Genomic DNA, 27,157 nt, shown 5'->3' with positions numbered 1-27,157 from the left:
TATACCTGTAATAATATCGAATACACACACACATATCAATACGTAGAACGAATAATTATGAGGTCCAAAGTAATGGTACCTCCCTGGACGCGTTCACGCCCTATATGGGCCCTTGTTTCTAAAACACTTGTTTCTAAAAGGAATCAAATGAACGTGCAGATTAATTAATCCATATACAAAATATATTTTTCAAAATGTACAGCATCAATCATCACGAAATCCGTGGACGAAATAACAGGTTATCAAATAAACGAAACGAGTCGAGTGTAACAGCCGCGACCCGGCCTTCACCCGGCCAGCCCGGCCAGCCCGGTGCACGCGTTGAAACCGGTCACTCGCTCGCCGTATCGTCGCGAAGCGATTGTTTCACGGCTCTTTCTTCGGGCACACGGGGAACTGGGTCAAGTCTTTACATTGATATTTACAAAGACCGTGAATAAGGTCACCGAACTTAAATTGAAATTTGTTGATGTTACTGTTTTGTTTTTTTTTTTTGAAACGGTCTTCGTTTCGACTAGCTAGATCTTACGCCACTCTATCACTCTCATTAGCCATTCTGTATTACTACGTGTGTGGGGAGAGGATACCACTTACCGTTCACTGTCAGACTACTTTCCTCCTAAGATTAATACTATTACCGTTGGTTATTCTGGTCACATATACATACACACGTCAGTAAAACGATCCCCTTATCAAGGAGATATAACAGGAAGCTATATTGTGCACTGGTAAGAGTTTATGATTAATATATCTTTATACAAATTTCCGATAACAGTTTCGTCGACGTTCAAAACGCATTTTTTTCGCAAATCATAGTGAATATCGTAGATTAACTAAGCGCTCGACCAATGATATCGCGTCAATTTACTGTCAAATGTTGTTTATTTAGTTTTTTTCCTGTTATGACTGGAATAGAGTATACGTATTACTTGGCACAGTAAAAGTTTTCGAGAAATCAGATTAAATTGACTATCCAAAAAAACCGGTTACTTTATTATTGAGGATTTTTATATAGCTTAACTATAACAAATTCAATGAACGCAAAAAAAAAACATTACTTTAGCAGTTCATGTCAACACCAGATGTTATAGTTCCGTCGAGCAAATAACACAAAACTAAATCATTTTGTACTGCGGCCTAGTTAATTTTTTTGTAAGCGGGACTCGAAAACTTTGTACGGAAACCTCTTATTTTTTTTAATAGAAAATAGCAATTATGATTTTTGTAGTCTGCTCAATTAATTTATTTTCAAATTGAATATTCTCATACAATTAAATTTAAACATTCATCCTAAATAGAAATCAACGAATACTAAAATCCACATTCTTTATCGTCTATACATTATGTACAATTTTTTTTTTTTTTATTAATTTAGATGTAATAATAGACAAAGGCAATAATAATAAAGGAATATTTGAGGCGATAGGAAGTAATTAAAGAAATTTTATTGAACATAATCGACGACTATGTCGTTGTCGGTATGCAAGATTTTTTTTTATCTAATTATTAAAACATGGAAACTGAAAATCATGGAATACCAAAACTTGAATAAGTTGTCCACAGCGGATACAAAAAGCAATAACGACATCTCTAAATATCCACCAAATCGTTTTTTACTTGGTGGTAGGGCTCTGTACAAGCCCATCTGGGTAGATACCACCCAGTCATCATATATTCTAACGCCAAACAGTAGTACTCAGTATTATTACGTTGCGGTTTGAAGGGTGTGTGAGCCAGTGTAACTACAGGCACAAGGGACGTAACATCTTGAGTTCCTAAGATTGGCAGCGCATTGGTAATTGGCATGTAAGGAATGGTTAATATTTCTTACAGCGCCTTTGTCTATGGGCGGTGGTGACCACTTGCCATCAGGTGGCCCATTTGCTCGTCCCCCTATCAATATCATAAAAAAATAATAACAAAATATTGAAGTATGGTATATGCTCCAAACCTCCAACAGCAGCTGCCGTGGCAGTGGGTTAAGAGTTAATAATAGCATCACGATAAATATATTACCTTTTAAAAACGGTACAGTCTGATAATATTAATAAAAATCTTAAAACGAAACGCTAAAGAAATGAGCAAGCACGTCTGATAAAAAGTACTAAATAAAAACTTTATATTATGAAACGTTTTAAAAGTGCCGTCCAAGTTCCGCCTTAATAAACTTCGTTCAAAGGAAATTAAATTATACTATACTGCATTTTCATTAGCGGAATAACTGTTTTAGAACAAAAATATTACATATTTTAAAATAATAATATATAATACAAAGAGTATTTATTCTTTGCATAAAAATATGTTATATTTTTAATAAATGTTAATAGATGAATATTAAAAGCAATTCGCTCGTCGGAAGGGGTTTTCGTTTCAATGGCGAACGAATTTCTTAGTTCATATAATTAACGGCGCATTAACAGAAAATATATATATATATATATAGGTATTTCCTACAGTACATACATATGTCTATAGCAGTTGGTACCACTTCCCATCAAGAGCGATTTGATCATCATTTGTTCCTAAAAATATAAATAATAATAATAAGTTAATTACATAATATTAAATGTATTACAAATTGAAGAACCATACATATATTTGATAATCTTTAGTCAACTCATAAAATTTTAAATATAAATTATTGTAGGTAACTTATATAAAAGATTATATAAATCTAAGCTAATTTTTAAATTAGACTTATGATTGTAAAGGCAGCCAGGTAGGCTGGAAAACCTTCTTTGAATAAAACCTCTTTTCTTTGGTTAATTGAAAATTAAAATTTCAAGGTTTCAATTTCGCATTTCTCTTGAAACCTTTATAAATAATCGTAAAATGCTTTCATAGATTTTAAATGTTAATTAACATTAAACTGTCAACAACAATCTGTAACATTTCATCTGGGATACTTTAACGGCACACTTTAAAAATATATTCTTAAATCAACAAATATAGACAATTTTTTTTTAATACAGTTTGGAATAGAACCATTTCCTAAATAACATAAACTTATTTTTTACAGGACACCAATAAACCGATTATTTCCTTATAATTTTTTTTTATATAACAGTTAAATATATTATATTTATATAATATGTTTATACAGTTGTAGCGCGTATGATTTTTATATCATTATTTATTTTTCTTTTGCAAATCTACAAAAATCTTTTTTTTTTACGAGATGGTGTCGATTAATATATATTTATTGACTAGTTTTTGTATGCATGTTAAGGGCGGTTTTAGGTATAATTAGGCTTTAGGTATAACAAAGTCTATGTCCTATATTGGGGTAGAAAGCGTTACACACAGACAGACAGAGTTACTTTCACATTTCACATAGTATTAGAATAGTTTGTATTGCGCAAGAAAGTATCAAACAAATATATAAACTTTTAAGTCATAAGTAAAAAAAAGTTCCAAAATCATTCAGCAGTTTGAATTATACGATATTCTGTACGCCCAGTGTGATATCAAAGCGCAAGTCGGGCCGTTTGTTCGTGCATTTTCTTTTCGCATTAGCTGATTAGTGCGTCGTCAAAAGCCGTACATTCGATCACATTCAACGAATCCAAGGAGCGAAAGATCGTTAATACTGTCAGTCGAAATGACTGACTGAACAGAAGATTAGCTTTTGAATCCAAACGACTTCGTTACGCCAGTTCAAGTCCTGTTACGTTCGTAAGTACATTCCATTTTTCCTTATTATCGGATAAAATTGAATTTTGAGAATAAAAAGTCAACAATGTACAATAACGATGAAATTCATTAAAATCGGACCCGAACGTGCATTAAAAATATATTCAAACGCTTTGAACGTCCTTTTTGACGTCGGAATAACATATTAATCATATTAAATTTATATTCTACATACATTTCGAGATACAAGAAGGCCGGAATAGCACATCCTTTGGAATTAACTTCGCTGTAGCTTAAGTTTCTAAATAGGTAGTTTCTGAGATTAGACGAGACGCGGTCAGATTTTCGTCTTCAGTACATCCCAAGGGAGCCCCAGGGAGATTGATTAAATATGCTATCCTAAGCTCTACACAATTAAAATATCAACTAGTAGGTATAAGACGAGGCCCTTCAAAGCCACAAATTGATAACGGTTCTACCTCAGATTATGGAACAAAAGGAGATGGAGCGCTCTGACCATCATAGTGTAACAATAAAAGCGAAAACAAATTCCCAGTAGTGTACATATTAATTCTATAAATGCGAAAGTAACTCTCTGAAATCTATTTGAAGCAAGCTTGAACCCCAAGGAAGGAGATAGGTTTTTTTACCTAAAACCTACGACTGTCCTTCCCTTCCTAGAGGGACAAAGCCGCCGGCGAAAACTATCAATTAAAAACTAAAGTGACAACTTTTGTGACGTATTAACAAAAAGATGAATTGCAAATATACGAACGCATACGTTCACAGTTATTAACCATTATTAACCATTAATCTTAGTACGAGTTATCATAAATATTTGTAAAGGCTTCGCGGGTGTTTGCCTTGGTACCGCATCAGTTTCCAGAACCAGACGGATGGTGTAAACAGAGACGTCGCGAATATTCAACATGACCATATTTACTTACCAAATTAATCTGCGAGTACATAACATTATATTAAATGACGATATGTTTATACCTACAATCGCATTACGCAATACGCTTATAGTCTAATATATTCGCAAGATTAGTAGCAAACGCATGCAAAAGTTACATCGATATAACTCAAACAAAATACCACTGCGAGTTGCGACAGTGACGTCTGATAATGGAAGAACATTGCCTCACGCAACGGTTACCGACACTACACAGCTACGATGTAGTTATAAACAGTATTACATAAATGTATTCTAAGCGTTGATGACGCTAAGTAAGTATCAAGTTACGCTCTTTATAAACATATACTTTTGATAAGGTAAGGAGGCTTTTTCTACGGCGATAAAATACTCGTTTAATTTCTTGAACACATATAAATCTGTTCAATCGCGAAGGCGCGCCCTTCCACGCGAAATTATTGGATTGCTTAAGTTGAGTGATGCACGAACTTACAAGATGTTTCAGCTTGATATGACAAATGTAAGAATTATACAAATTAGATTATAGTTGTTAATGCACGCCGATTTATTTAACGTGGATGGGCGCGTCTTCGTTAGTAAACACATTATTAATTTCCTAGTATAAATGCTGACAAAGACGTCAAATTAATTGATTTATAAAATCAATAAATTATGTATTCGAGAAGACTATTGTCTAACTCAACTAATGTCTTGTTAAATGAACAGTTTACTGCAGGTGCAGAATGTAGATTCTGCCGTAAAGAGCGCGCGGGAAATATAGTATATACTCTTTTATCAAACAAAAAAACATAGTAAAGGAGCGTGTATACGATTCATTTTATATACTACGTTTAAAATTTATATGTACGTCGGCCTAAAAAAATTAGTAAAAGTCGATTATATTGTGGAATAGACCGTAGATAAAACATAGTTAACATCGAGCGAAAAATGCGGGTACACCAGTACCTAAAATAGGATATCAATAAGTTAAATTAACAAACAACCTTTGCGTATAAACGCAATTTATTCAGTTTGGCTTTAGGCTGTATGTGTACAATTTCAGATCAATCGCTTGAGTGGAACTGGCCAAAAATCTATTACGTAAAAACCCACCCATACTGAAAGGTACAGATAGTTTTTATGACGTTGTAATAGACAATAGCGTCTAAAACCTCGATGGCGTATTTGTAAATGCTGTAAGAATTGAAAGTATATCTCATACTTTCAATTCAGACAAGGTTGCATTTCAAACACTCGTTCAAACGTTAATTAAAGTTAATAAGAGGCACTTATTATGGCATCCGTAGATCGACGAGCAAATGGGCCCTGATACTAAGAGGTCACCACTGTATATATATTGTGTGTGCTATAAAATTTTAACCATTTCTTAAATAACCATTGCGCCGCTAACCTTGGCTACTGAGATGTAATGTCTCTTGTGCCTGTAGTCACACTTTCTACATCACCCTTTGAAACCGCAACACAACAATACTAATTATTGCTTCTTGGCGGTGATTCTTGATGTGTGAGCGCTACCTACCCAGACGGGCTTGCATAAAGTGATATAATTGCAGTACCAGTCACCAGTTCTGACACGAATTCCTAGGCAAAATTGGGAATACTTACTCAAAAGCCGATTAAGCAACAAGGTGTACATATTGGTGTATGAGTGAGGTGCACGTGTAACAGTTCGTGAATTAACCTATTTTATACGTAGAGATCACACTCGAATGTATGATATACATCGCTGAGTTTAAATTGCCCAATAACTTAACGATAATAGACTAAGACTAACATTATAAAAAAGGCAGGTGGAGCGCACGAAACGTAAAAGTGAAGCCACAAATGCATATTAAAATCAAATACGAATACAAATTCCCAGTAGTGTAAACCGAGGCGTCTGAGTTGTTTTTCAAATTATATGAGTTTACACTCATATATTTTAAGTAGAAAATAATGAAATATACAAAAGCAAAAACATAGTCTTTATTCATATTAACCAAAAGTGATATAAACGATATTTATACTTATTTATATATCAGTATATTTTATTATTAAACAAACACAATCTGACTGACTTTTAATAAATGAATCCAAGCGTGGATCTTGAAACTTGAGTTAAGACAAGACAAATACTAAACATTCAACAGAGGGAACTGCTGTCTTTGTTTTAATGAGTTGATAATTGTTTAACGACTTAAACATATTTTGTCACGCTCTAACCAATACGAGAACACGTCAAATTAAATGAGAGAGAGTCTGTTAATTAGTGTACTGTTTTTATCTGACCTTATAATGGTTAAATACCAACGCAATGTATATTTAAAACGACATATATATAAGTAATCAAGTATTATACACATTTCGTAGCCAACTGGTTAAATTAGCCTTTTTATTAAGAGCCGAGACACTTTACTAAAGGGCGCCGTTCAACGGCATCCATTCATAGAATAGGGACTCCCATGTAAATAAAAATATTTATATCGATAGTTTAGGTTGAATTACTTGGTTAAATGCTAAATGATGATCAGTTGTCGGAAAAATATGTCGACCAATTTGAATTATGATATAACCTTTTATGTACAACCTTATTCTATCTATTATATTTTTTATGGTATATTTTGGATGGCGAGAACATGGGCCACCTGATGGTTAGTGGTCACCACCGCCCATAGACAATGGCGGTGTAAGAAATATTAACCATTCCTTACATCTCCAATGCGCCACCAACTTTGGGAGCTAAGATGTTATGTACATTGTGCCTGTAGTTGTGTAGTGATGTTATGTACATTGTAATGTAGTTACACTGGCTAACTCACCCTTCAAACCGGAACACGGCAATACTGGGTACTGTTTTTTGGCGGTAGAATATCTGATGAGTGGGGACTACCTACCCAGACGGGCTTGCACAAAGCCCTACCACCAAGTAAAGTAATAACTATACTTCGATACTCGTAAAATATGTTTATTGAACATGATAAAACCTTATTTCGTATTATAGAGGAAAATTTTGTAATTTATTTAACATTAAAATTTGTAAATTCTGAAACTGACAAGCGGAAGACATCCGAGTGGACATCTCATCTGGTAGTCGGAATAATGAGGCTGTCGCGTACAACGCGGGGCCAGACGTAGAGATACCTGCTAACATTATATTATTATTAATGTAATAAATATACCAAAAACTTTGAGTATTTAGTGGATTATACATCTGTTATATATCTTTTTCAAAAATAAAAATAAATAAATTAACAATGAAAATTACACTACTTTACAAAAAATATATTATAATACAAATTTAAAACCTTCATAAGCTAGTTAAGTTTCAGTTTAAGTGTTTGTTAGTTAATATTCGCATTCCGTGAGCAGGGAAATGCATAAACACTGAAATGTAGACACATCCAAAACCAGCGGCATCTAGACGCTATCACCTGATTAACATAACATCAGAAATAGGGCAATGAGTCCGTCCACGCAAACTTACTGCTGCGGCCGTACATGCACGAATGTAGAATTTTACCCGACTGCGCCGGTACAGAGGATTACAATAATATTATGTATATTCACAGTAACATTGATCACTTTGATAAAATCAGTGATAATCATTGTATGTGCACAAGAAGCAAGGATAAGCTTATAACGTCAACGTTTCTTACTCCGCAAAGTCAATAAATTCATTTTTAAATTTGGACCGACAATTATTGTTTAAATATTGAAAAATATCCAGTGTTTAATCGTTTTTATAAATCAGAAGAAAAAAGTAGATTTTAATCGAAACTTTTTTTTTAATACATTTTTGAAGTTGCAATTTTGACTTATTTTGAAAAAATCTAAAAAACGTGATAACTCAAAAATGGTTCACTTTTGCATCATGCATATGGGGGTTAAAATTACCGCAAATAGTCACCCCTATCACCTCCTAATGGGAATACGTCGAATTACCAGTAACCCTGTATAAACGTGTAACAAACCATAATTCATTCTATTATCGGATTCCAATAATTACAGCTGTAAAATATTATTAACGTTCCAACGAATACTTGCGCGCCATCTCTAATATGATTTGTTTTTTTTTAATTGCTGTGACCGCAATTGACGGCGTAACGTCCAAATTCAACGTCATTGCCTAACAATTTTTTTTATCATATCTGTAAAATAATAAAATGACCTTTGCGAACATGCTATTCTAGTATTTAACAGTCCGATTTAAAAAAAACCTTTATGCATTATGTAGTCGATTTATTAAGAGTGTTTAAAGACTACGTAATATTACTCAAGTCCCACAGAGACGGAGCAGTAATGATTAACGCGAGTCAAGCCGTGCGGGGAAGCTAGTATAACATATTTGGTGTCCTCCTGACAGATTTCAGAAATGCCAATCTCAAAGGGAACTGCCAATTACGCAGGACATATTAATGCACAAGTGTGTGCAAACACAGGTGCCCTATCATTTTCCGATGGGACGCCAAAATCTGACAACACTAGAATGCGTTCAGGCGTAAGACCTACGACTTTATACCGGCACGGAAATGAGGATTAATCAACAGAAAAATCCAACTACCTGTTATCGACCTGACCTGGGGTTTGAACTCAGGACTTCGAGATCTAGCCACTAGTCCAACGAAGCGGTCATACGAAATAAAATATTTATATTTGTATTCATGAAAACAAAGCGATTCATAAAGTTACACTAGAATAGATCTTTTATTGTGTCATAACTCACTATTATTACCATGAATGTAGAGACATTATTCTATACGAGATTATATTATAGAGGATGAAAAAGCGTAGTGTCATTTTTATATATATAACGGGGCGCGGTTACTTTGGTTGTTGATTTGGATAATTAATGAATCGAGTAGTTGGCTATTAATATAATGAGTAATAATGTTTGATGGCTTATTTACTTTTAAGAGCGGGTCACCCCGAATGGAGTTGTAAGTGTCATGGCAACGCGAGTCGTTATGTTTTGACAAGCGATTCGAAGGCGATGGTTGCTTGCAAACCCATTTGCTCTTAATCGAGATGAATTATTGTAATCCTTTGATATTTTTGTGGTTTACGATTATTGAATCAATTAATACAGTGATTAGACGATATTAAATACGTTTTATTTTGTGAATATCTCCATTGCACGCCCACATAGTCTTCCAAATGTCGGATCAATCCCCGAACCCAACTGTTCGGCATCCTGCTCCTCCGACATAAATACGTACATATGAAGCAAATACTTTGTACTCCTTTTTACGATAATTAGGCAGACAGGTTAATTTACATGGTTTATATTTTTATATAATATGCATTAAAAATACAACAAATTAATTTATTATTAATAATTAACTAATTTATAATAATTAAATATGAAACATTATAGTTGACGTGACACATGCTGCCAATGACAACGTTAAAAATCAAGGTTTTTTTTTTGTAGTAATGACAATGGACGAGGAAGTACAGCCTATTGTAATATAGTCTGTACAAGGCAGAGGTTGCTGCGATTCATCCATAAGTATATTGTAACAAAGCTCGAAATATTTTACACGGATCAATAACTAAATACTTGTCTCTTCTCCAATTTGAGTCTCTGTTTACTTTCGATTCAATGTACCTTATATTTTTGTTGGCAATGATTGACAGTCGAATTTCGTCCAGTGGGCGACCAATAGTATATTTAATAGTTTGTGATTAATTTTATTAGCTGTACAGGATTCAGGATTGATGAAAAGAAACAGAGGTGCCGGTTCTTCTTAGTATCTATACTTCGAGCCGGTGCTAAATATATAGTTTTACTTTGCCAATTAATACATTCAAATCTAATTTTAACAAAAAAAGCGTGGATTCATTGTTCATTTTCAGGCAGATTATATAAAAATATAGTTGTATTTTATTAAAATATCTTTGTCTATGTTCTTTTATTTCTGGAAAAGAGTTAGTACTAAGTTTCTCGGCGGTAGTTTGACATGTTTAATGACGATTCAGAAGTACTTGTGAGAGGTTACTTTGCTGCTTTTGTTGTTGTTTGCTTGTTACTTTAATAACATATATTTTGACATAGCTTAACTTATAATATTCGTTATTAATATAAAGAATGACTCGGAGTCTAATGAGCGGCACTATATTATGCGGGGACTTTCACCCCCTTTCACTCCCCTGTATTTAGAATAATAATGCTAATTATGAAATTCAAATGTATTAATTAATTAAACACAGTAATTCGTTCATCTATACTAATATTATAGAGGTAAAAATTGTTTGTTTGCATGTAAGGCGTAATATCCGGAATTAATGATCGAATCCTAAAAAAGATTTTCACTGATAGAAAGCTACATCATTTCTGAATACTGCAGGGTATCGATTATATTTATATCACATTCATGTATAAAGTGAAAAGCCGCGGCGGGTCACTAGTATGGTAATAAAAAAAAATTACATCTACAGATGCCGTTCAGAAAAATCTTCAGCAATATGTTCAACATTTTCAAACCGTTCTGATATAAAAATAAACCTTGTATAAACTTTATTAAAGAACCTGAAAAAAACAATCCACGTTTAGCTTTATCATCCTATTTTACATAATTTTTTCATAAAATGCGAAGACGGTTATGAGCAAATGAAACTCACTTCAGGCGCGAGGTCGTCGGCCTCGACACTGTGGCGCTGTATCTGGACTTTATGAATATTCAAGTAAATAATATTTTTATACAAACGTTACGCACTTAATGGCTTTTCACTAGAGAAAATTGTTCACTGGAGAAAAGTTCATCCTTTCGTCCGCGCGGACGATTACAGTAAGTAAGATTTTTACATATACTCTGCACATGTAAAAATCTTACTATTACGCAGCATCCCCTATTCGAACCTTGTATTTATTTTATTCAAACATTAAATATTTAATATTTAAGTTGCGAAATTTTACTTTTAAACCGTCCGATTTAAAGGTAATTTTCTTATCCTACAGACCTGACCTTTTCGCGTACCAAGATCATCTTGAGATTATGCTTACATATTTTTTTATGGAATAGGTGGCAAACGATCAGGAGTCTCACCTGATGGAAAGTGACTACCACCACCAAAGGACATCTGCAACAGATTGGCAGATGCGGTAGATACGGCAGAGGAGATGCATGTGCGTTGTCGGCCTTTAAAAATTGAGTAGACTCTTGTGAAGGTTCCCAAGACATTATTAATTTTATCTTTTAAACATCCTTAGAAGGTAAAAATTCAGTGAGCTAACAATTACTACAATAAATTAAACGATAACTTATAATGTTTATGGGGTTAATTTAGTATCGTTTAGTTTGTTAAGATACAAGTCGATCTGTTGTGGTAACCGACCTGCCGTCTACACTAATGGTCGCGGTTTGAGCCGAGTGTTTGTTATCTCCTCGGGTCGATGAACATACCCGTAGTATTTAGTTCAAAGCCCATCACGCTTTAATTCACCGAATAAGTTTTATAAATTATCGTTAATATTCTAATTAAATCATTTGAGGACTTGTCTTTGCCTTGATTGAGGCCTTGCTCATTAATTATTTTGTCATATAAATATTAGTCACTAATTGATCTAGGTCAAAGTTGAAATACTAAAAAACGTTTAAAACTCGCTAACAATAAATGGTGAACTTAACTAATTTAAAAAAAATTAATGAACAATCAAATAGAACGAAAACTAATTTTAAAACGCAAACCCAGTATGAGAAAGAGTTTTATAAATGTGTTCATACTTAATATATAATCTGTCCTGTATAACCCTGTAAATTGAAAACGTCCTACTTGACAACAAAATTCTATAGTACATTATAATCTCTGGCGGAGTCGAGTTACTCTGCCCGTACTCTGCTAATTACAAGCGCTCGTTGTCTTCGCTAATGATTTTAGTAATTGTTTAACTAATCACGCGTACTGTTTTAGCACTTTGACATATATTTTTTATACATTGAACTTATATTGACACAGTGTTGATTTTTTTTGCCTTATCTGTGCTTGATTCCTATTCGTATTATTTATTTAATAATCTGTGAAGCGTAAGTTTGGACTTTTTTTATTTTTATATTTTATTTTTTAAATAAATTAAATGTAAGTACTTACTTATTATCAAAAGAACATACGTACTGAGATAATTATAGAGAAAATTCCTTCACAAGAGTCCTCGTCTGCGAAACTCATCCAGGACGACTTTTAATAACGCATCATATTTTAAACTCGACATTAAATACTAAGAAAAATACGGGAAGAATATGGAAATGACATACATATTCACAGTATGTCATTGGAAGCGCTTTGAATAAACTTAAACCGAGAATCTTCAAAGAGTATCAAGATATAAAAGAACGTGGCGGGAAAAATGGTTTTCTGAAGCGATTGAAGATGAAAATAAAAAGTCTAAGATATTTTTATAATTTTCAAGTCTAACCGACCACCTCATAGAAGGAACACCTGTGCGAGTCACATGTTATTCTACCATTAAACAGCATTACAAAATATGCAAATTTGAGTACTCAATCATAGACACAATATAAAATATTAGATCGAGATTGACGAGGCATTTTAAAAGAGGTCGTATATATTTCTTATATTGGTGGTATGTATGGACAAAGGTTACCACTTACCACCAGTTGGTCAACGAATTCGTATGTCTTCCAGCACAATTCACAATGAACTCAAAATAATTTACTTATTATACTAAATATGTTAAAAAATAATTCAATAAATTGTTCTCACTTGAGGTAAACAATATTAATTTCCTATAGAATGAGAAGTATGAGATTATTTCTAAGAAACGTTAATTCCGACACATGGCAGAAGTAAAACCTTTTTTCGTCAGAAACGTTATATAAACAAACATTGCCTTCAAATTCAGTAGAAGAATACGTTTAAAACTTTAAACAAAATGTTTCGACTTTTATATACAAAATATGACTTGCATTACGTTTACATGCGTAGTAAAGCTGTAATGGCTGAAACATTTGCGATAAACCTAGAAAAGTATAACGACTAACCTCGTTAAACCTTCAACATAACCATTGAGCACTTTGACTATGAGACTAAACGATCAAATGTTACACACACTCAGAAAATAAAATCACTATTTAAACAATTTGAAATATCTATCTATTAAAACAAAGACGATGCTTAGCAGTCGTTTAGTCACACGAGGTTTCGTCTTCTTCCTTCAAATGTTAAATTACTGATGTTGGAAAGACAAAATGGTGCGTAACTGTTCAACCCAACAGCGTTGCTTGGCCAAGTTATCGTTATTGTTTGAATATATAATTCAAGAATCATAATATAATTTCAAACAAGCTAAAACAAGCAAGATTAGTTTCATAGCAAGATCGCTTACTCGGGGATACTCCGTGGTGCCACACGTGAAGCAACAGAAGGGATAACACGACCTATCCCGATCCGTACCAAGAAAGACCACAACAGGGGTTCTAGTTAATATAAAAGCCAGAAAATCTGGTAAAGGGTATGATTTTGAAGGTTTCCCTAACAGGAGCAAAGATGGATATTTTTTATTGTTGCAGATTATAGGATCGAAATTCGGCTTGTAGGTACTAGTAAATTATTTTTCTTCCCTCCAAGAGATTCTCAATATAAACCAATACTTATACAATTGACAACAGTATTTAATAGATAGAATGTCATCTGTGCACACACACATGCACTACAATACCACAAGCTCAGTTAGCTTATCCCCATTGAGAAGAGCCAGCGTGGACTAAAAGGGTCAAGTGTCCATTATCATGGCTATTTCTTGCAAATCGTATGCGTTCCGAAGTATGTCGAGCTTTCAACTATAAATTATATCAAAACGGAATACGAGTAAGTCGTAGTTATTAATATATATATAAAGACGCAGACCTTCATCGAAACAGGTCGTAGCTTTTGTTTGAAAGTCGGCGATTAATAAAAATGACAAACTATTATATATATTTCAGTAAGTATTACAATCTACCAGTAACAGTTATTAACAACCGGCAAGAAATCCGTAGTGACTTCTCTAACATTTGAGTCAGTGTTAACATGTCAGTTACAATACAGTACAATAATATATAATATATCCTGCCTGTAAGTCAACAAGTATTAGTTGCACGCTTTTTTATCATCTATCTATCTATATAATCTTCTTTTTATCATCTTTACATAGACGAGCAAGCATATTACTGTCACATATGGCATGTATCGTAGTATAATACATATAATGTCTCGTGACATTTTCTGATGAAGCCTTAGCCTCAGCCACATTACTCAAAGACTTAATTATTCAATCACGCTTATTAAGTCAAACAAACCTAATTATTAACGAAATTGTTGAAAACTTAAAAGGCTTCGTTATGTCAACGTCAGTAACACTAATCTACAAGAAATGTCCGAATCATTCCCTACCTTCGCTCTTTTAATTATTTATTCGTTTAAAAATTACGTTAACGTTGGAAATACGATAAAAAACGTACGCGGAGATAGTTTTATCATTTAACGATCACTCGGTCAGAACTTGGTTAATAAATTAATAATTCTATTTACAAAGAATATCTCATAAATAGTTTTAATATTTTTCTTTGCGGATCAGTGTTACCATAATACTTAAATTATAAGAGAGTTTTAAATTAATCGTAACATTTTATCAAAATATTGTTATATAAATATTCATGACAGGACATTGAAAAATAAAATGTGTCCAATATGAATCAAATCAAAATATACTTTATTCAAGAGACTTTTACAACCCTTTTTGAATAATAAATTCGTTGTGAATAATAACTTATAAGCATTAAATAGGTCATACCAAAAGAATGTTATTTTAAATCAACTTATTTATTAAAGAAAAAACTCGGACTCGTTAAGAACTAATACAAGAATTAACGGTCAAAGACGTTCGAACTGATATCATTTGCAAACTTAAAGGGAGTGACGTGAGGACGACGTGACACATAAAGCAGAAGTGGGCTACGCAACTAATAACAAATATACATAATATTATGACGATAATAAAAGCACAAACGCGCCTGAATGTTTAATATGAGCAATCTTGTGCCCAGCACATGTGTGTATGCGTAATGGAGATAAGGACGAAGGAAATTAATATAGAGATGGCAATAAAACGTCATTTTGAAATTATGATGGCCAAGAATTTCATATCGCTGTTTAAGAATGTAAATCTAAAGTTATTAGTCGCGCCAGTGACGAGCAACAAGTCGAAATATATATAGTACTAGTTGTCGACGGGGCTACGCTCGTGGCCGTTAAAGAGCTACAGAAAAACAGACAGACGTAGGTACGTATCTCATATTAGTATCGATAATAGGACAATGGAAGAGCCAATCCTAATAAATGTGTAGCAAATCGTATTATCAACTTTAAGTCCTATTAATTTGCACATAATAATTATTATAAATAAAATAAAATAAAATAAATTAACAACATTTTTAAAGTCGATAAAATACAAAGGCGGAGGGGGAGATGGAGAGCGCGGAACATTAGTGTCGTTACTTTGATTAAATTATTATTAATTATCGACTTATTAACAAAAAAACGCGGCCTTAGCGCTACCGGAAATTAATATTTGCTTTTGTTGATTCACTTGGTTTTTAAACTGAAATATCAATATCATGACAGACTTTTCGGTCATATTGGGGATTCAACTTTTTACAGTTTTAGTGAAATACGCAACGGTCGAAATCAATTGAAGTCAATTTCGCTAGGCGAAGATATACGTTGAAAGTTACTGCTAGAGTTACTGCTGGTCGAAGATAAGTGATTATCTACGAGCCGAAATTCTAAAGTGCCCCAAAAAATATGTGTAGTTAATTTTAACTCGACATGTCGCAAATCACTTAAACACTTATGAGATCGACTATACTCATAACTGAACCCCTTACGTAAACGGGATAAGGATACGTTAAATATATTAAAAATTCGAAGACTTGGATTATTTCTACAATACTACTGACATCTGGTATATCTTCAAAATGTTCTAAATTGTAATGAAGGCGAGACAACCGTTGACAGTAATTACTAGTATAAGGGATATAATAATTTGAATGCCGCTGAAGCATTTATGTCTAGCTCTGCAGATCAGAAGCTTTTACAATAAATATTTTACATCATAAGTAGTATTGCTCTGCAAATTCCAGCTTTTTTTATACGATTTGTTTTTGATATCTCGCTAGTATTCAAGTAGATGCTGTTTTCCATTATATAAAAAGTTTACTATATATAACTTTCGACTTAACTATGTAATTTGATTACTAAATATATACGTAGGAGCTGAGTTTCTTGCCGGTTATTCCTAAAATGTAAAATTTAACACGAGCTTTATATTTAATTTAATATTGTAAATATACTTTAAACCTGCTTGTTAAAGCGTCGAATTAAATATATTTTGTATTTGGTTTACATATAAAATCTATCTAGTTGTGTCAGTAATTTATTACGAAATATAAAAAAGTACATGTTTTGCATTCATAATATGAGTATAATAGTTTTAGTGTTAATTATATAGTGCAGAATATAAAGAATATAAAGTTCTAGAATATAAAAAAGGAACTACTTATTTCTTTAAACCTTAGTACCACATAATGAGAAAAATATTACCTATTATTTGGTTTTGCAAGAACAAAAATAATTTAATAACGAATTCCAAAAGTTTATTAAAAATCAACCTCTTCATTTTTATAAGATTTTTCATGAATTACAAGTAATATACGTATTTTGGCTCACCATGCCTCTAATTCATATAAAAAAAAGAAAGATGACATTGTACGGCAAGGACGAAGGGTCAAAGCTCCGTGTAGATGGCGCCACGTTAAATTCGCTATCTGTCACAATAACAATATAGGAAACCTTGAAATAAAAAATTTACTATGGAACACGTTTGATCAACCTAAACTAATATTTATGTTTTTTTTAGAATTAAAAAACACTTTTAAATTTTTCAATTCATTAATTTGCTTTAAACAAATCCGCATGAATTTATTAACGATGCGTACGGTGTGAGCGCCATCTAGCAGAAAAAATTATTAAGCGAAATATTCATTGGCAGATTAAAGAAAGTGATTACAAAAAATCACGAAATCTCTTCAATATAAAAAAGGCCCGAGATATAAAAATATTGCATATGCTAATTTTATATGATGATATCCAATATTTACTTCGATATCTGTAATATTGGCGACCGCGACCTTGGCGCCGTTACGTGCTAATCTGTAACTGATAAGGCTGGCTTTTCACAGGATTTATAGCGCTAGTACACGCATTATTTTTTAGTTGTATTGATTTTAAAACGTATAGTATTTTAAATAAAGGCTTAAACATATTGAATAATCGTTTTTAAGCGGTTAAATAAATATATTTTATTTTATTTTTGTAAAAAAAAATTAATTTATTTGGTATGCTTGAACTCCAAGGATGGCGTTTTTATGCCTAACACCTGGTAGTCACCACTAAATTGCAAGCGAAGCCGCGGACAACAACTAGTATTTCATATTTTTAATCACTTTCTATATTTAATATTTATTTTATATATTATGAAAGTTACAAATGTTTAATAAAAAAAAACCTTTCTTGAAATAATATTTTCTTATGATTCATATAATAATATTATTTGTTCAGTAAAAAAAAAAACAGTTGTTTCGTAAAAACAAATATATACCTGTGTAATTTACAAAGAAATCAGGCAATGCAAGCAGTTTTATATTTTTTATAATTGGCAGGTGTTGCCAATCACATTAATGTAAAAATATTATAAAACATTAATCATTATCTACTAAATTCGATACGATAAAAGGCTCGATCGGTCGCTATACCAGGCTATTCGATTACATTATACAAAACCGCGAAATCACTTACCGGAGCCTAAAGCAGATCCATTAATCAACGTTACGGTAGATCTACCTTAGGTTAAAGCCTAATAGGGCAGTTCATTTAACGTATTTATCGGTACGTGTGTTACTACATTAAGCTATATTTAAGTTGGTTTAGTCTAAACGCCTTAACAGATTTTAATGAACCAATCGTTAGATTAATAGTGTCCTGATTAAGAGAAAATTTGATGTCACCCGATATCAAATATGGCGGAAGGAATCGATTTATGAAATAATTCGTCGGTTTTTAAGTAGTTTTATTTGTGTTTGAACATCTAGTTAATTTATAATGTACATTTTAACAACGAGGAATGTTAAAATTAGTGTTCAATAAGACAAAAATTAACGATTTTTCCAGAACAGCAACGATGATGCTATGAGCGAGACCGACGCTCGCCCACGCATGACCTAACATTTGTCATTAATTTACTTTTAATATCGTGTGATTAACCTCACAGCACATTTAGCAATGGCAGTATAAAAATTAACATAATCTCCACATTGAATGAAAGTATAATAGAACCAACACTGTAGTTACTTATGGAATGGCTACGCTAATATAATTTTAAAAAAAGATCATTACGAGCGGAAACTTAGAAAAGAAATGCAAATACGTTTTGCGTTTAACATTTTTGTCTATGTTACTCAGAACGCCTTACTTCAGGCCGGCAAAATTAAATTGCACGTATGGTGGCACAAATGGCTTAGCTACTCTTATTTAATATAATCGTCTGTCTGCTAGTTTGTTTATTATAATTTAAGTAACAAATTGAAGTTGTTTCTTTTCGAAGATGTATAATTTCCCGAGAACATACATAACTTTTTATTATTAAAATATGAATAATGACGAATTGTTATTAATTTAGACGATATTATATATATTTCATTATTTTCACGTGTACTGACGAATTTAATTAGGGATTCCGTATTTATTACAATGTTATTGGTTTAAAACAATACAGAAGCGACACTGATTAAAAATTAGATTGATGTGTCACTTTGAGCGCCCGTTGTATTTGAAAATACAGTTTATTTTATGACAACTTTATCTACTCATGTAACAAGTTACATTTTATAAATATATTAACCAGAAATATTATTAAATTTATATATATTTTGACTGTATTAATAAAATTCAGCTATATTAATTTATAATCTCATTAGTTTCAGTTACAAAGAGTATTTATAGCATTAGTATAGATTAGTACATCCATTACAGATTACGATATTTAATTCAAACAAGAATTACACTTGATTATTCATTGTTATATAACCTAACAAATTTTGAAATTTTAAGATGTAAGAATTGACTTACAACGACGCAATCTATTTGTAAATTATATTTATCTGTGTTTATCCATTTTCTTGTTATAAGCTATTATAGTATCAATTTGTAGAATTAGATTTACATGTATTACTATACAACAGTGACTATAGCATTACATTATGGCTTTTAATATAGAGAGAACGATTAAAACGCAACTTTAATGAACTGGACTCATTCGAATAGGAGTAGGAGTAGCACAGATAATAAATAGCTACAGTTACGGTTCAGTGCACATTGTTTCAAGCTCAGTGGCACGCGGACACGCAGTGACGTAACCGTTACGTTCTACGTAACAATACTGACATATGTGATCGATGATTTTAATTATTACGATTAAATTGTAGTGGCAACACCATACGTATGCACTAACTGTGCAGCCCAGCTTATCTTTATTCATTAAGTTTTTCATGATTTTGTATATTTAATATTAAGTTAAACTCACGAATAAGTTTGCTTGTTTATGACGCACAGATAGCTTAAATAAAATAGAATAAAGAAGTGGACGGAATTTAATAACACACGCGATATAGTTAAAAAAGTAATACAATTGTACCCTTTTCAACAAATCTCTATTAAAAACAATAAATCAATAATCTTGTTTAATGTTAATGTATATAATAAAACATATAATAAAACATTTTATTTATATATATATACAAAATTATTGTAATGAATATGTCGTCAAAAAATACGATTAATTAATTATTTAAGCCTGTTATATCATTTTCATTTACGTGTGGTAAATACGTAAAACTTAACTACAGACCCAGTAAGAAACAGATGTGTAATTATTACAATTATTTACCTTTAATTGTGAAATTGTAATAAAAAACTTAATATATTTATGAGTATAAGATCAATTAAAAATAATTTAATAAAAGATCACAGATATACGCACTAACGCATATTAAACGCAAGAAGTGAATTCAAAATGGCGATGAATCATCAACTATGTCATCGGATTGATGGCGGTCAATTAAACCGGTTTAATGTCACGTACGTGCCGTTTTACTCGGTTAAGTGATAAAACTTTGTATGTATTGCCATTATACAATATTTATGTTTAATCTGCTGATTCAATTATGTAAATCAAATACAAAAATATAATAAGGTTAAGGAGATATTAAATATAATGTAAATATTTAATTTATTCATATGCCCAATACGTAGCTATGGCCTATCGAAAGAATGAAGATTATTCTATTAAACGTAACTACATATATCCATCTTAATTTTACTTCGTCGATAATAGCTTCGTCGATGTTCTAAACGCCATTTTTTGTATACCCATAATGGTAATCACAGATTAATCAAGCTCTCGATCAATGATTTCGCGCCATTACGATTTCAAATGTCGGCTATAGCTTTTGTCCTCTTGTGGTTGGAATAGACTATAGATGTAAAAGCACAAGGAATGAGCGATACTGCCAACTGATGTCGGTATAAGCCCACATAGTTCTTAACTAATCATAACTAATAATTTCGAAATTTAATAGAATTAACTATTTAATTCTCAACCAAATTAGTAAAGTTAAGGTACCAAATTTTTTTGGGATTCAAAGCTTACTGCCTACGCCAATACATTTAATATTACTGTGATATTTTCATTTCGGACAATATAACAAATGACTGCTCCGATACATCACGCATTTCCGTCGAATATCTATAAGACACGAATTGGCGAAATAATCTGTGCCCTGTCGGCACAACTAAAAGCCATTAAACTAAGAATTGAATTGAATAAGACACGAAAAATGTCGCGAGTGTTCTAATCTTAAATAAACTCAAGACATATACTAACAAATTAATCTCATATGACATACAATCAAATAACTAATTCACACAACGCCGGACCTAATTCCGCACGAGGCTAATGTAATCTAAATCTCACAAAGGGAGGTTTAATAATGCAATCCCAGAGCTTCACCCGGTTATTGCGTTCGGTAACAGTCTGTAAATGCCCCTCAGCCCTCAGCTGACTAGAGTGCCCATGTAAGCCCTAAGGAACTTATCAGCCAAAGAGCTCTAGTGTGCGACGGTGAATATACACATACATGAATTTATATCATGAACTCTTTTTTCTATTTCATATATTTTATTTTGTTCGTAAGAACGTATTAATTACATATCCATTCTAAATTATCCTTCTAAAATCGGGTTGGTTAAATCCTAATTTATCAATTTAGATAAAAAAATATTTTTAATTGATGTAATTCATTCTTTATTTTTTTTATAAATAGCAGCAGATAATTTCCTATTCAAATTCAACAGAAGATCACGATCTGAACAAAATTAAGGATAAAAGTTAGCATATAAGTATGTAGATCCCATTTTAAGTGTGTAATATCGGTTGGATGGACGCTATAAAGATAGTTTAATGTAGAATGATGTCATCAATCTAGACACGAAGGTCCGACATTACTGTTAACAGCCGTCGGAACATATTTATATTGATCCCAATTGATTTAATGTCATTAATATTACAGATTATTACCAGCATTGTTAATTATGAATTTTCTTCTATATTCTACAAATAAATATATATATCTAGACAAAAATCAACGGCTTTTACTTGTGCGCGCATCAAGCAAGCGCCGCTGTTCATTTCGACGTGAAACTTTTACCATTATATTTGTGAATTTATTTATTAATATTTGTTTCGTGTTTCAGAGAAAGTTTTTGGCTAAGCATTATAATTTAACGAATAAATTTGCTACATCAATATATTTTCAAAGATATCTTCTTAAATATATGGATATAGGATAGGACGTTTATATGTATTTGAGATTAACGGATTCCGACGCCGTTTGCCCAAGCACCTTACGTTGGAATATTATGTATTTTTCACGGTGAAGGTTTATTCTATCCATTATGTTGTAAGTATAAGTTCCTATATGTATCATTGAACCGATAGACATTACTATTCGTATAAATACACACGCAAAACGACTGCCGATATTTGTACTAAAATATATATTTTTATATGAAAATTGATTGATATTAAAAGTAAAATAATAAAAGCTTGTTTAACGGTAAAGTATTAAATAACGCTAAAAGCAAGTTCATTCCTTTACGCCTTATTGCAGTAAATATAAAAAACATCCAATACAATAAGTATGATAATATTAGAACATTATCCTTCTAAAATCTTCATGTCTGGAAGGATAAAATTAATAGTTTATATAATAGAAGTTTCAAAGCTGTTCCTCTACAAAATGAGCCATTCTCCAAGGTTATTGCTCGATATATCAATATAGCTTCACTATATCACGACGTTTGGAATAGCTAGTTGATACTTAAGCTAACAGAGCTATCAAGTTATCAACTATAAAAGAAAATCGTTGTTCAAATATTTGAGGAACATAAGTATTAATTTGGACGGACATCCAACGATAGCCATTATATCTATCAGATTTAGTTGCTATTAAAGCAATCTAATTAAATCGTTGACCTTATATTACATTTTCATTATAATGCAAGTGCAGCAGTCCGGTTTTCATCTATTTGAGTGCATATCACCTATTGAGCAATTATTCCTCCGCTGAACATTTGTTCCGTATTACTATTCCGTTTCATAGTCTAAGTAAGCCAACGTAATTACATCAACAAGGGATTCCCTCCTTAGTGTTCTCTCAGCATTCAAATTTACTTTTTAAGGGAGGCCTGAAAAGAGTATTTTCCAAAAGGTAGCGGCTCGGCAGAGTCCCTAGCATTGTTGATGCTCATGAGCGACAGACCACTTACCATATTGTGGCCTGTTTGCGCGTCTACTTTAAAAGGCAATAAAAATAATGTACCATCGTCGATTCCATTATTGCTTGGACTCGTTTATACTTCTCACGATGCCTCAATCACTCACCATCAGACAATCTATTTCTATTTACTCTTTTGCCAACAAAAACCTCTTTCTTTCCCTACAAGAAAAAACATCAAACACCCATTCTTAGTCATACACTTTCAATTTCAAGACGTACTAAACGCGGTCTTTGAAAGTATGAATTAGTATGTAGAAAGTTAATTTTATTTGACTACGTCCGTACGCTCAGTGCACATATCCGTACATTATAAACTACTGAACTACTTCAGTCTAGGATTAAGATTTCGTTGAGTTTTCAATCGGTGTCTTTGATCTATTTTTAATGTGTTGAAATTTGGTAAGATGACCAAACTAATTACCGAATGAAAGATAAAGGGTTCATCATAGACACACATAGCTTATAAAGACTTTAATGATAATTTAAAAGTATAAATAAACGTTATTGTCATTCCTCTATACCTATTCCTAAACTATTTAGTCGATTGTGATGAAACTTTTGCAAGTTGATCAGTGTATCGCCGTAAATGTACTAACTACTACTACTAGTAGGTACCTACTAACTAAAAATGTTTTTTCATGACGTTATTTATTTATCCTGTAATATTTAAATATTCTATGGAGTTACTTATACCTTACCAAACCGGTAGGAGAAGCTCGTTGTCTATAACTAGAAAAGCCTAGAATACAATTATTGCCATATATTCCGTACTTCCCGTAAATCCCGATATTTACGCCTATGTCCGAATCCGGTCCAGGCACAATGTAAAATTTCATTAGAATTAAATCATGTTGCCGTAACAAGCAACAGATAGTTTTTTTTGTATTTCTAATATTTATCAGATTCATTCAGATTTAATATGTTATATATGTTTAAGACTAAATATGTGCAACATAAAAATATACCTACAGCTTGTTTAATTATATAAAAATAAATAATTTATAATTTATTTATTCTATAATCTATTTTATTGTATTGTAGTCACTTATTTGTTTATAATAATTAGTATATAATTTTAGTATACGCATATAGTTATTCAATGTACTTAATCATTGTTTCGTTTTGAAATAAACTATATACCTCCTATGTACACTATAATAAACGTCTTTATGTGTGTTGTACAGATATGATAATATTTGTATTATAATGCTTGGATAAGATATATAATATTTTTTATATTTTTTAGTTTTATATCTTTGTCTTAAATTATTTCATTGTATATAAATATACTTCAAATTTCTTAAAGTTTATAATCGTTCTAAATAAAACACATAGATGCGTGTTATACACGAGACGTATGTTTATACAAACGATTTGCGTTATCGTGTTTCCCAATATAAGTTTTGAATGACGTCATAATATAGTTTTGTAATTGAAGTAAATGCTCTTTCAAGACCTGTCAGCGTAAAAGTTACGTCATGTTGAAGAGATACTACTGGATTTGTTGCATAGTTTATTTTGTTGTTGATCGATGATAAAAGGACATTGAAAAAAAAAATACAAAACATTTAACATTATATTAAGAAGCGACTGAAAATTTGTATCAATTAAACAACTATTGTATATATTAAGTTCTATAATTTTTATTTTATTATTTGATTTAAAAAATAACGAATATTATAAACAGTTTAACCTTCGATATTGTCACCTATTGTCAGTTACACAATACAACACGGATACCTCACAAAAGTTAACAACTCATTTTATTGTTTTTCATTATAAAATTACTGCGACCAATAGTGTTCTGTTATAATATGAAATTAAATAATGATTTTTTTCAAAGCCTTAATATGAAATATTTGCTGTGAGTAAAGTACCTAGTAAAAAAAAAATCCGTCTATAATTAAAAAAGTTACTAAACATACGAAGGGTCGAGTAGGTAATTAAAAGTTGGAATCCTTCGCAGATTTTTCCACAAAGAGTCGAACAGTCATTCTTCTCCCATGTCTTAAATTGCCTAAGATATCTAATTAAGAAGATAAATATTGGGAATGAAAGTTCTGAAAGCTTTCCTTGTTAAGATCAAACGATCTCGTATCTCGTGAGTTAAATCGTTGAATCCTTCAAAGAAAATGATGAAAAGAATTTAATCTCCACAGATTACCGATACCGTAAGCGTTCGTTATAGGAAATTGTTTTGAAACGAGATAGGTCGGCTTTCCCCTAATACTAAACAGATACATAATATACAGAAACATACCCAATGTTGCATACGAATCCATAAAAAAATTTCCATATATCTACGGCGACCCTTCGTGAAGCAATTTTTCAACTAAAACCTTGACCTACTTTATCTAATGGATTTTAGAGACAACCTAATTACTTAGGCTGTAGTCGCGAGAACTGGTTGCTGTGGTTCATAACTAAAGCCGAAGAATATTCATTCATTATTTTAATAAGTTTTTTTTTTTATAATGTAATGACAGCACGCATTAACCGTTCTAGGAAAAGCTTTTTCGATTTCAATATTACAAGTACGAATTTTATCATATTGCATGGTGAAAACATCCTGATTCAGAAAAAAAGTTTACGTAGGTATATCGAGTTGCAGCGTTTATCTAATCTTTTATCGGCACAATATCAACGCAATTCTGCCACCTACAAGGCCTCGGCTACACGTTGTATCAACAGTCACAGCTCTCGTTTCACATGAAACATCAAAGAATGAAGTAAGCACGCGAGCACGATTAAAAGTACCGATGGCCAAGTTAAGGAGATTATGTTTACTGCGCTAACAGAAGACATGGCCAAGGGCACGCTGACGTCAGCGTAATAGGACTAATGTTTTATCACACTTTACTGATGAAACGAATACTCCCACTCGAGTATAACGGAATATCGTCGATGATAAAAATTGCCGAGGCGATAGTAAACACGACGATGTTTTGGTTTGCGAGTATGTCGTGTCAACGGACCGTAGTTTACACAACACGGTGCACGCGAGTCGGAGAAAAACGGTGCGATGTGATTTGCGAAGATCGAGTTTCAATTATACGCCACCAACTGAACGTAGTCCCCACTACCGTCCCCTCGGCCTCTGGGCCTGCCCACCTTGGCCCACTGCCTCACTGCCTGCGGAGACTCTGACCGCAACGCGCGATCAACCACTTACCTTTTTAATCTGGAAGTGATCCGGACGCAAGGTCTCCTGTATTTCCTGCTCGGTCCCGCGCGGCGCCGCCTGCACCGAGCTCCGGAACCCGTCCAGCACCCCCTTGAAAGTGAACTTCTTCATTGCGAATCACGTATCGCGCGGATCCTTTGTCCGAAGGCCGCTCGCACGCCGGCCCCGGCTACATCACAGCCGTCCGCCGCGGACAGCGAGCCTGTTTTGGCAGAAGGAAGGTCGGTCGCTCCCGCGCTGCTCACACCGCTACTGCGCAGGGCCGTCCGGGCCGCCGCCGACGCCGACACGCGCCCGCCACGCCGACAATCGACGAAAACTAGGCGAGGCACCGCCTCCGGAATGTACAGCAATGCGGTCTGCCGACAGATCGATACCAGGGAGCGGCGACACACGCGCACTCGAAACTATTCTGACACGCGCCGTCACACGGACCGCCGCGTACTGGCCTGAAAGAGCGCGACGAGGCCGATCGAT

General features: G+C 32.8%; 1 protein-coding gene across 7 annotated transcripts in view; it reads right to left on the bottom strand.

The window, feature by feature from the left end:
• The window catches only part of LOC113395304 (syntaxin-binding protein 5), a 244,771-nt gene extending 217,660 nt beyond the window's left edge, over positions 1–27,111 (bottom strand). For 2 of the 7 annotated variants that reach the window (XM_064216222.1, XM_064216223.1), the window contains exon 1: positions 26,669–27,111. In XM_064216222.1, coding sequence (XP_064072292.1) covers positions 26,669–26,791 — 123 coding nt within the window. In that variant the 5' untranslated portion in view covers positions 26,792–27,111. The remainder of the gene's footprint in view (positions 1–26,668) is intronic. The other 5 variants (XM_026632874.2, XM_026632879.2, XM_064216221.1 and 2 more) reach the window with 3 other exon arrangements.
• Positions 27,112–27,157: the final 46 nt, after the last annotated feature.

This window comes from Vanessa tameamea, chromosome 11, assembly GCF_037043105.1.
Source record: "Vanessa tameamea isolate UH-Manoa-2023 chromosome 11, ilVanTame1 primary haplotype, whole genome shotgun sequence".
NCBI classification, from domain to species: domain Eukaryota; kingdom Metazoa; phylum Arthropoda; class Insecta; order Lepidoptera; family Nymphalidae; genus Vanessa; species Vanessa tameamea.
Note: the sequence above shows the minus strand (reverse complement) of the source record. Positions and strands in the feature narration are given on the sequence as shown.